Source organism: Gopherus flavomarginatus, chromosome 14 (assembly GCF_025201925.1).
Source record: "Gopherus flavomarginatus isolate rGopFla2 chromosome 14, rGopFla2.mat.asm, whole genome shotgun sequence".
NCBI lineage: Eukaryota > Metazoa > Chordata > Testudines > Testudinidae > Gopherus > Gopherus flavomarginatus.
In genome coordinates, this window is record NC_066630.1 from 39,396,711 (window position 1) to 39,406,846 (window position 10,136).

General features: G+C 58.5%; 1 protein-coding gene across 4 annotated transcripts; it reads left to right on the forward strand.

The window, feature by feature from the left end:
• Window positions 1-39: 39 nt before the first annotated feature.
• On the forward strand, window positions 40-10,051 carry LOC127034384 (F-box/LRR-repeat protein 20-like). Of its 4 annotated transcripts, none has more exons than XM_050923170.1 (8): window positions 40-85; window positions 1,152-1,293; window positions 5,088-5,189; window positions 6,064-7,047; window positions 7,264-7,467; window positions 7,747-7,959; window positions 8,531-8,748; window positions 8,859-10,051. In XM_050923170.1, the coding sequence occupies exons 2-8, from the start codon at window positions 1,267-1,269 to the stop codon at window positions 9,025-9,027; spliced, it is 1,917 nt and encodes a 638-aa protein (XP_050779127.1). In that variant the 5' UTR covers window positions 40-85; window positions 1,152-1,266; the 3' UTR covers window positions 9,028-10,051. The 4 variants fall into 4 exon arrangements, with proteins under 4 accessions (XP_050779127.1, XP_050779126.1, XP_050779125.1 ...); XM_050923169.1 differs by lacking the exon at window positions 40-85 and adding an exon at window positions 376-392 and having other exon boundaries at window positions 1,089-1,293; XM_050923168.1 differs by lacking the exon at window positions 40-85 and adding an exon at window positions 796-812 and having other exon boundaries at window positions 1,089-1,293.
• Window positions 10,052-10,136: the final 85 nt, after the last annotated feature.

The following is a 10,136-nucleotide window of genomic DNA, read 5'->3' on the forward strand; positions in this document are numbered from 1 at the left end:
TCTGACCCCGCACCAGGCTACCATTCCCAGCATCCTTTGCGGCGTTGCCATGGTGAACCCGGAAGTGCGGGCACAGAGACCGGCAGTGAGTGGGACGGACACCGGGATAGGATGGAAGGGACAGGGGAGCGCGTGAGTGACGGACAGACGGGGGGGTGGGGGCAGTAGGACAGAGGGGTGCAGGCAGTAGGACAGACGGGGGTGGGGGCAGTAGGACAGACAGACGGGGGGTGGGGGCAGTAGGACAGAGGGGTGGGGGCAGTAGGACAGACAGACGGGGGGTGGGGGCAGTAGGACAGGGGGGTGCAGGCAGTAGGACAGACAGACGGGGGGGTGGGGGCAGTAGGACAGGGGGGTGCAGGCAGTAGGACAGACAGACGGGGGTGGGGGCAGTAGGACAGGGGGGTGCAGGCAGTAGGACAGACGGGGGTGGGGGCAGTAGGACAGACAGACGGGGGGTGGGGGCAGTAGGACAGGGGGTGCAGGCAGTAGGACAGACAGACGGGGGTGGGGGCAGTAGGACAGGGGGGTGCAGGCAGTAGGACAGACGGGGGCGGGGGCAGTAGGACAGAGGGGTGCAGGCAGTAGGACAGACGGGGGGTGGGGGCAGTAGGACAGAGGGGTGCAGGCAGTAGGACAGACAGACGGGGGGTGGGGGCAGTAGGACAGGGGGGTGCAGGCAGTAGGACAGACAGACGGGGGGTGGGGGCAGTAGGACAGGGGGGTGCAGGCAGTAGGACAGACAGACGGGGGGTGGGGGCAGTAGGACAGGGGGGTGCAGGCAGTAGGACAGACAGACGGGGGTGGGGGCAGTAGGACAGGGGGGTGCAGGCAGTAGGACAGACAGACGGGGGGTGGGGGCAGTAGGACAGACGGGGGTGGGGGCAGTAGGACAGAGGGGTGCAGGCAGTAGGACAGACGGGGGTGGGGGCAGTAGGACAGGGGATGCGGGCAGTAGGACAGACAGACGGGGGGGTGGGGGCAGTAGGACAGACGGGGGTGGGGGCAGTAGGACAGACAGACGGGGGTGGGGGCAGTAGGACAGGGGGTGCAGGCAGTAGGACAGACAGACGGGGGGGTGGGGGCAGTAGGACAGACAGGATGGGGGCATTGGAGAGGGCCAGGTGTTGATAGCTCTGTCTGGACTCCAGAGACTGAGGCCCTCGCTTGGACAAACCGAGGGGAGCAGCTGGGCCTGAGCAGGAGCGATCCGTGCTGGGGGTCCCAAGAAGGGGCAGATGCAGCTGCTGTCCCCTGGACACCGACATGGAGATGCAAAGGCTCCCGGTGGAGGTAACACCTTCTGATAGCTCAGGCTGGACAGCAGCAGGCTGGATGGGGGACCCCTGTGGCACTTCCTAGTCCCGTCAGTGTCTGGAGGGTCACAGGAGTTCATATGACTAGAACTGGGATTCAAATTAGGACAACACTCCTGTGTTTCCTTGGGCTCTAGGTTGGTAGCAGGGCCCAGCCTATGTCATCTAAATGGGCTGCTGGAGTGTTATTGCTGGGGTGTGTGTTACCAGTGTCGGTCCTGCTCTCCGGGGACAGGGACTCACTCCACCAGAGATGCTGCTTCCTCATGGCTTCAGAGAGGGCAATGGCTCTTCAGGGCTCATCGCACCTTTACCACACATTATAGGACAAATGTGTATGCCTCTGTGGAAGTGCTTGAAGGGATGCTGCTGTTCACAGCCAACTGCTATAATCTCCAGTAAGCTGTTCATTTGGAGAAGACAATGTTATAACCTGGCACAGGGCCCTTCTCTATGATCACTAGGTCTCTTGCAAGCAGAGTCCCATGTGCTTCCCAGCCAGTTGGCTCTGGGTAGAATTGAGTCGCTGCTTCTAGCTCAGGCAGCTTATCCTCTGGGCTCAGACCTTCTGTCTCAGGCCCTTGTTGGGATGTGGGATGCTGCCCCCCCCATCCCTGAGCCCCCCAGGATTCCCATTACCAAAACTCCAAATCAGCCAGCATCTCTTTTCTTGGTTTTTTCCTTGTAAAGAGCCTTGTTTATATTAAGAAACATAAAACTCTATACCCACGCAGCCCCCAAGCTCCACCTTAGCTGTGGGTACTCTGGCTTCTAGTTTAACCCCTTCGGGGACAATGTGAGGGGAAAGCAAGGAACACAGGCTGAGCCAAGGAATTTTTGGCCACAGTACCTCTGCTGGTAAAGCACTCGAGAGGTGCAGATCTTTGAACTAAGGAGAAATCCTGAGACACCCTCTTCTGTGGTCCAAACTTACCGTTGGGTGTTTCTATTGGGTGTTGAGCAGCCTTAGTTTCACTGGGATTTGATTTCACTGGGATAACTTTGACTTCCAAGGGAGCTGGGAGTGCTCAGCATTCTGCAGGATGTGGCTCTATGTTAGAAACCTTTGCATCAAGAGGTTGGTGTGAGCTTAAAAAGCACATAAAGTATTCAGCCATCTTCTGTACAGTGAGGATAGTGCTGCTGTGGAAACACCCTTTAGAGGAGTCATTAAGGATGCTGATAAGAGCAGCTAACGTTCAGCTCTGCTATGACCCAAAGTCCAAAGTACCTAACAGTAACAAGCAATAGACTGGCAGAACAGTTTCGCTAGAATTCTCTAGACTGCTTATCTGCCTTTATTACCTGGCCTCCCTCAGCTTCCCTCAATGCCTTTGATCCCCTGTGGGACTTGGTGATGATACTGTCACTCTTAGACCAGGCCCTGGGCTGCAGGCCCCTGTGGACTGACCATGCTCACCCTGCCTGTGTGATGGGGTTCGGCCCTTGTGGGTATTCCCTTGGGGAGCTAGTGACCAAACAGCCTTCTCTCGGACCACAGCAGTATTCGTGTGACCTCAGGATCCAAGCAGAGCATAAGAGAAAAAGGGATTTTACAACAACAAAAGTCTACACGTCTAGAGTCCTTACCTGGAGGGGGACTGTTCCCCATAACATTTCCCCCCTGCACGCCCCATCCTTTCTTGGCAGTTTCGTGGGTTTGGAACAGTTTGGTGAGCTCTGCCAGCGGCCAGGCTGGAACAGCCAAGTGAAGGGTTCTTGCCTTGGCTCTTAGATGCTTGCAGGGACCCATCCCCTCTTCCTAGGGCATTTCTGACAATGCTGCCATTGAACTAACTCAGCAGATGCCTGGGGAAACCCCCCAGTGGCCTGGCCCTGATGCAGTGCCCAGGAAGCATCACAGGTGTGGCGAAGTGGACTGGTCTAATATGTTTATGAAGGATGTGAATGGCAGTAACGTACTGAACGTGGGATTGCCACCCCATGGTGCAGAAGGGTTAACTCTACACCTAGAGCAGAGCAGGAGCCGTGAGGTGTGTGTGTCACAGAACTGGCTGGGGTGGGATGAATCGGGTGTTAAAGGACTGGCTGAAGCTGACCCATATCAGTGGAGGATCCAGAATGACAATGGGAGGCCCAAGGACGTTGGAATCTCTGGCAGGTGGAACATGTGACCTCACCTCAGCATGGGTTGGCAGAAAGGGGATCAGAGCTGACTTTTGGAGAGGCTCAGCAGCTCTCACCTGGGACTGACAAAGAGGTGACTGAGGAGAGGGCCAGAAATGGATTCCAGGCAGCATGGCTGGGTGAACGCTGGCTTGGCCAGGATGGACCATGTCTTAACCGTTGCTTGTCTGTACTAACCTAAGGACTTTCCAATGCTGTCTTCTGGGTGACTAACAAACCCACCTCTGCCTGGTGTCACTGCAAACACTGGCTGAGATACGCTGGTCCCAGAAGAGTGTAACGGTCTCTGACCAGGAGTCTGTCTCAGTTGGACTCGCTGGGTGGAGCTCATGGTGTGAGGCAGGAGTGCTGGAGCCCAAAGCTCAGTCGTGGAAACGTTGAGGCTGCCTGGCCTACCCTGAAGAAACAGTGAGACCCCTTGCGGATCTGGCACAGTGAAGGGGTCCTTCCAAGGAGCTGTTTAAAAGCTGGAGTGGATCCATGAAAACAGGCAGCTCCAAATCAGTCACAGCCCCATCCTAGGCCATGTAGGTTTGTTCCTCATGTAAGCAGGCCACGCTGTTTTCACTTAGGCTTTTCTGACCACTCTTGGGCCTCTCTGTCCTTTAGTGTGGAGTCACGAGGTTCTGATCAATGAATGAAAACAACACAGATGTAACTACAACTTCTCTGCTGGAGCCAAACAAAATCCTGATCCCAGCTGGCCTTGCTCCCACTACAGCTGTGCAGAGTATTCCTTCCGTTCTGTCAGTGCGCACCCTTGAGACAGCACCGGCCAAAATGCACGTGAAATATTACAGGGTGAAAAGAAGGTTGGGAACTGTGCCTGCACGCATACTAGGATAAAGCATTCCTCACTTCCTGTCCTAAATGCTTGGGCAGCGTCTCTGTGCATGCCCAGCTGCTGTGTCCCACCACAGAAGTGGTCACACACATTTCTCCTCGGGGCCATGTGCATGGCAAACTTGATCTGAATTCTTCAGCACTCCCATGCAGCAGCCTGGGAATTGGGCAGAAGCTTCTGAGAAATTAAAACAAGGAGGTGGTCTATTGATTCATTAAAGAGGACAATGACTCACAGAACCAGTGCAGTGTCTCTGGGTTGTTGAATTTGATCATTTGATTTTGCGCTGTCTCTAAGTTGACAGCATACTCAGAGTTTTGTGTTGATCATATAGCATGACATTGTGGAAGTTGTCTGAGGGAAGCTGGCTCCTTTGGCACCAGAGTCAGGAACAGCTGGGGCTTTTGTCAGCTGGGAAGGAGGGAGAGGCAGTTTGGGATTGTGGGATACAAACGTGAGCTGGAAGTTTCAGCTGAAATTGTCTGGAGTGAGACAGTTCATCATACTGACATTTAGATTAGCATTTCAGAGCTCACACATCATCTGCACAAAGAAGGTAGTTCACACCTCTCAGAGCTATTGCTTCAGGCTGGCTGCAGACACAGGCAGACATCATGGCATCAATTATGCTGTGTTCTTATTTTAAAGAAGACTGTACAGCAGTATCTCACTGCTGCTGTTCTCCAGTCACAGTTTCCCCAGCACATGCCCTAATTCTTCTGTGCTGCGTAAATCCTGCTCTGGGGCCCTTCCTCATGCGTCTCCCATTCTCTTCCCAGGTCATCACCTACATCCTCAGCTTCTTGCCCATTGCTGACAGGAAGGAGGCCTCTCTGGTGAATCACACCTGGTACTTTGCAGCCCAGGACTCTCTGCGGCAGGTAAAGCCTACCCCTCCCTGCAGCCTTCATCTGCGCGGTGTGCCCACTGGCCCAGTCCTGCTGAGTCCCCTGTGTGACCAGCTACAAGCCTGTGTTAATCGGCCCCCACCTTTGGATCCCACCTGCCCAGTCAGCTGGCTCTGGGCCGAGTCCAGTCCCTGGTTCAAGCAGCAGGACTTCTAGGGCACCATCCTCAGGGAAGACCTGCCATGTGGCCCCCTTCCTGGGATGAAGGACTCCACAGCCAACAGCCTCAGGCCACAAAGCTAATGCTGAGAGTTCCCAAGCCTCTGCAGCCACTCTGCACAGTCCCCCAGAGCCTCATCCACCTGTACGCTCTCTGGGTGGCACCATGTGGCTGGTAGAGCAAGGGAAGTGGCTTTGCAAGGATCTTCTTAACACCCCCTCTTTACTCTTAGACAGCACAGGAGAGTTACAGAGCCAGGCCAAGCACATACCTGAATGCAGTCCTCCCGCCCCCCACCCCCTCAGCTCACTGCAGCACTCAGTCCCCTCCAGGCTCACTCTGCAGTTCCCCCCTCCTCCCCACAGCTCTCAGGCAATGCACAGGCTTGCACTCCTGTGGTCACTCCCTGGGACCTGCATTCGCTGCCTCATTCTGCACATGCTCAGTCTGCCCCCAGCTAAGGGGCTGTTCCCTGGCTGTGTCTCTGGAGCCTAGGGTACCTCTGTTGTTGCCCCCAGACCCAGGTTTTGGAGCCTCAAGGCCTGTGCTAGCCTGTGTCTCCAATGCTTCCCCCAAGCCATCTCTCCCTGGAGTCCTGCCTCCCCTCCTGGGGGCATTGCTAGAGGCCTGGATGGGGGAGCGCCTTTGCTCTGCCTTCCCCCATAGCCACTCTCCTGTCGATTCCAGGAGAACATCCTGTACAACATCCCAGCCACCTCTTCCTCCCTGGCTACCATTGAGAGCCTGGCCAGACGGCGCGTGAGCTGCGTCAGCCTGACCAGCCTCGACAGCTCCACTGTCTCCCGGGACGTGATCCAGGCTGTCTCCTGTCACCTGGGGCCACACTTGCAGAGCTTGTGTCTGCGTGGGAGCAGCCTGACCGAAACATCCTTCATGCACCTCCTCCTTGCCTGCCCCTGCCTCTCCTCACTGGATCTGAGTGGCTGCAACAGCCTCTTCATGTCCGGGACGCTGCTCTCCAAGCCAGAGACCATCGGCCAAGCCCAGCGAGCACTGACTAACCTCCAGGAGCTGAACCTGGCCAGCCTGCGCTACCTGTCGGATCTCAGTTTCAACCGGCTGACAGGCTGTGCGCCACGCCTGGCCAGACTCTCGCTGGCTCGCTGCCACCTCACCTTTGGGTTTGACCCCTACCGCGGGTCCAGCAACTACAACTCCTCTGCCCTGCTGTCCTTCCGCAACCTCTTGCGCTTCCTGAAGGAGCGGGCCAGCAGCTTCAGGGCCTTGGACTTGAGCGGCACCAGCATCACCTCGCCAGCGATGAGGTCCCTGGTGCAAGTGGAGGGGCTGTGCCTGCAGGAACTCGTGCTGCAGAACTGCAGGGACCTCTCCAACGAGGCCATCAGCCTCCTCTGTACGCACCAGCCCCACCTGACCGCGCTGGACCTCACTGGGTGCTCTGAGCTGTCCGACCAGGCCGCCCTCGCTGTGTCAGCGGGGCTGCGAGCTCTGCAAAGCCTGTGCTTGGGGAAGCTCCAGCGGCTGACGGACAGGGGTTTCCTGGGCATTGCTGAGCTCCGGAGCCTGCAGAGGCTGGACCTGTCTGAGTGCAGCCTCGTGAGCGGCAGTGAGCTGGTGAAAGTGTGCTCCGCCCCCGAGCTGCGGCCTAACCTGGCCTCCCTCAGCTTTGCTTTCTGCTGTCTGCTCAGAGTAAGTTCCCCAATTCCTGCTCTTGGCAGAGGGAGCAGGGCCCTGCCTTTCGGTCCCAGACCCCTTCACCTGCAGCCGGGCCACCAGGCTCTGCCCCACCGGGGAGGCCCTGGTCGCGTGGGGCTCTCTCCTGCACAGAGCCTTGGCCAATAGGGCAGGCTTGGCATTGCTCAGTGCAGCTCTTTGGCTTCTCACTCATTCCCTTCTCCTCCCCAGGACAGCTCTGTCCTCTCGCTGGCCAGGTCCCTAAGCCCCAGTCTGCGGGTATTAGACCTCTCCTCCTGCGTCTCCATCACCAACGTGAGCATCCAAGCGATTGCCTCCCACCTCCCCCGGCTGACTGTCCTGAGACTGGCCTGGTGCAAGGAGCTGACGGACTGGGGCCTCCTGGGCATAGAGGAGCGTAACCATCACAGAGAGGTGAGAGCCTGCTCCGGAGCCTGGCTGATGCCCATGGAGTGAAAGCCAAGGCAGCAGGGGCTCTCTGAGTGCTGCCAAGGGCCAGCCTGTGCCCAGACACGAGGATGCATGGAGGTGGTGGCAGCGCAGTCACAGCTCAGGTTCCTGCAGGGGGCCAGCATGGAACGGGAACGTCTGTGGGGCTGTTCCTTCTCTCTGGGACTCCAGGCCCTGACACAGCTCAGAGGATGGGAGGCCGAGAGCTTCCCGGGCTCAGCAACGTGTCCCTTTTCTTGGCAGAAGGACGCAGGGCCACAGTTCAGCAGGAATTTCGGTAACATGGGATTCTTCCTGCCGCCCCTGCAGAACCTGGAGCAGGATCCCAAGGTCCTCAGCGACTCTGCCTCGAACGAGTCCCGGAAGCAGCACCGGGCCTCCTTGCAGGCACTAGAACAGCTGCAAGAGCTCGACCTCATGGCCTGCAGCAAGCTGACTGACTGCAGCATTACCAAGGTATGGAGAGCCCAGCCGTGGATTGGGGTTAGCCCAGCCCAGTGGCTGTCCAGTGAAATCCTCCTGGGCTGCGTGTTCCTGTGCACGTACCAGGTGAAACGCTGCTGGGTGCTAACAGCTCCCTCTCGGCACCAGATTGCGTCACCACTGCCCACCAGGCACCCATGTGACGCAGGGTGCCGAGGTGGAGGAATCAGGCTCCGATCTGCTTCTCCAGCTTTGAGTGCTGCTGGGGAGCTGCCGTGCGGCTGGGTGGGCAGCGGGCAGACGCCAGGCTGACTGGGTTAGAAGCTGCCCTGCCAGCAGCGGTACTGACCCAGAGAGAGATTGGGGGTAAGACCTCATTCCTCAGAGCTCCCTGGAGCCACGGCTCGGGTGGGAGCTGGGCTGAGGACGCCTTTTCTCTCCTGCCAAACACTTTTCTGCTCTGAAGTTTTCTGTGCAAGCTTTGCCCAGGCCGGGAGCTGGTGGTGAAGATGTGCTGGGACTCAGGTGGGCACAATGGCTGTAATACTATGGAAAGGTTCAGGCCGGCTCTGCCCGATGGGCTCTCATCCGTCTGTCCATCCAGGTTATCCGCTTCCCAGCCCTGAGGCGGCTGTCCCTCAGCTTGCTACCGGAGCTCACTGACGCAAGCCTGGTAGCGGTGGCCAGGGGTTGCCAGAGCCTGGAGCGGCTGTCCATGAGTCACTGTGGAAAGCTGACTGACAAAGGCTTCATAGAGGCCGCTAGCTCTCTACGGAGACTCCAGCACTTGGTCATCTCTGGCTGCAGCCAGCTCACAGGCCAGTAAGTATCGCGAGGCCTTCCTCTGATGCTGGCCTTCAAGGGGGGAGTCGCCCTGCCTGCTGCAGGCTGGGAGGAGTGAGGAAGAGAGTCCTGACTTGTCTCCTTTGCAGGACACTGGAGGCCATCAGCAGGGAGTGCAGACAGCTGAAGAGCCTGGATGTCTCCATGTGCCATGGGATCAGCATGGCTGATATTGCGCTTTTCCAGGCCCAGCTGCCCCTGCAGACGTGTGTCCAGTCACGCTTTGTGGGTGGAGCAGACCTTTCCTTCACCCTGTGAGCGTGGCCAAGCGGCAGGCTCAGATCCCTCCTGTCTGGGGCAGTTCGGAGAACGGCTGATGCTGCAGCTCAGGCCTTTCCCCATGGGTGCGCTGCTGCATCCCACTCCCAGCTGGGGGACACACTCCACGGTGTCTTGGCCTGGGCTGGGGGGCGAGTGGTGGTTCTGTGACACCCCTTGGCCAGAGTTCTAGTGTCCAACACCAAGTGCAGCTGGGCCACTGCCAAGGTCCAGGTGTGCAGAGACCCAGGCCAGGCCCGGCCCTGAGCTCCCTCCCCGGCACGCCCCCAGGGTGCCTTTGGGATATGCTGGTCTGCAGGGCTGTTTGCAGACTGCCTCCACTGGGGCCCTGGCACCTCCACAGTGAGTTCCAGGGGTCCCCAGCTGGTCACGCAGGGCTGAGACAGTGGGAAAAGCCGAAAGCGCCAGGGGGAGAGGGTGATAAAGCCCCTTGAAGGGGTTGGGTGCTTCCTTCCTCAGCAGCATTGGGCAGCAAGAGCTGCTGTTCCATGCAGTCGGCTGTGATTGAGGCCGAGGCCAGCGACTCGTCCAAGCCCCCTGCCCCGTCTCCCCAGCACAGGCTGCAGCTCAGGACTAAGCCTAGTGCTGCAAAGAGGGTGGGAGGGGGGAACTTCACTGCCTAAGCCACCCCCTGCTCTCTGGGAGACAGAGTGGCAGGGGAGATGTCTCACTGCCCGCTCTCCCCCTCCAGCAGTGAGGGGGCAGGGATGGCTCACAGCCTGCTCTCCCCCTCCAGCAGCGAGGGGGCAGGGATGGCTCACCACTCCCTCTCCTGTGCCAGGACAAAGCTCGGTGCTGCCAGCCTATGCCTGCCCCAAGCATGCCAGCAGGCAAGGCCCCATCAGTTGCCTCCAGAGCACACTGGCCTCCGTTTCAGGCGTTCCTTACCACCCACCACGACCCTCCTGGGACCCCGCCCTGCGTCAGACTCCACCAAAGCGGCGTGTGGCACCTTTACCCGGCGATGCGGCCAGTGCTCTAATAAAAGCCTCGAATTCAAACAGCCCCCTGCCCTGTGCTATTGTGCAATGGCCCAGCCCCCCCTCTGCCAGTGCTGCCTGAGGGCGAGGGGTGCGACGCGGCTTCTG

Coding starts and splice junctions, on each gene's coding strand:
- LOC127034384 (XM_050923170.1), top strand. CDS start 1,267: ATGGAGATGCAAAGGCTCCCGGTGGAG. Junction 5,190..6,063: donor CCCAGGACTCTCTGCGGCAG/GTAAAGCCTACC, acceptor TGTCGATTCCAG/GAGAACATCCTGTACAACAT. Junction 7,960..8,530: donor CTGACTGCAGCATTACCAAG/GTATGGAGAGCC, acceptor CTGTCCATCCAG/GTTATCCGCTTCCCAGCCCT.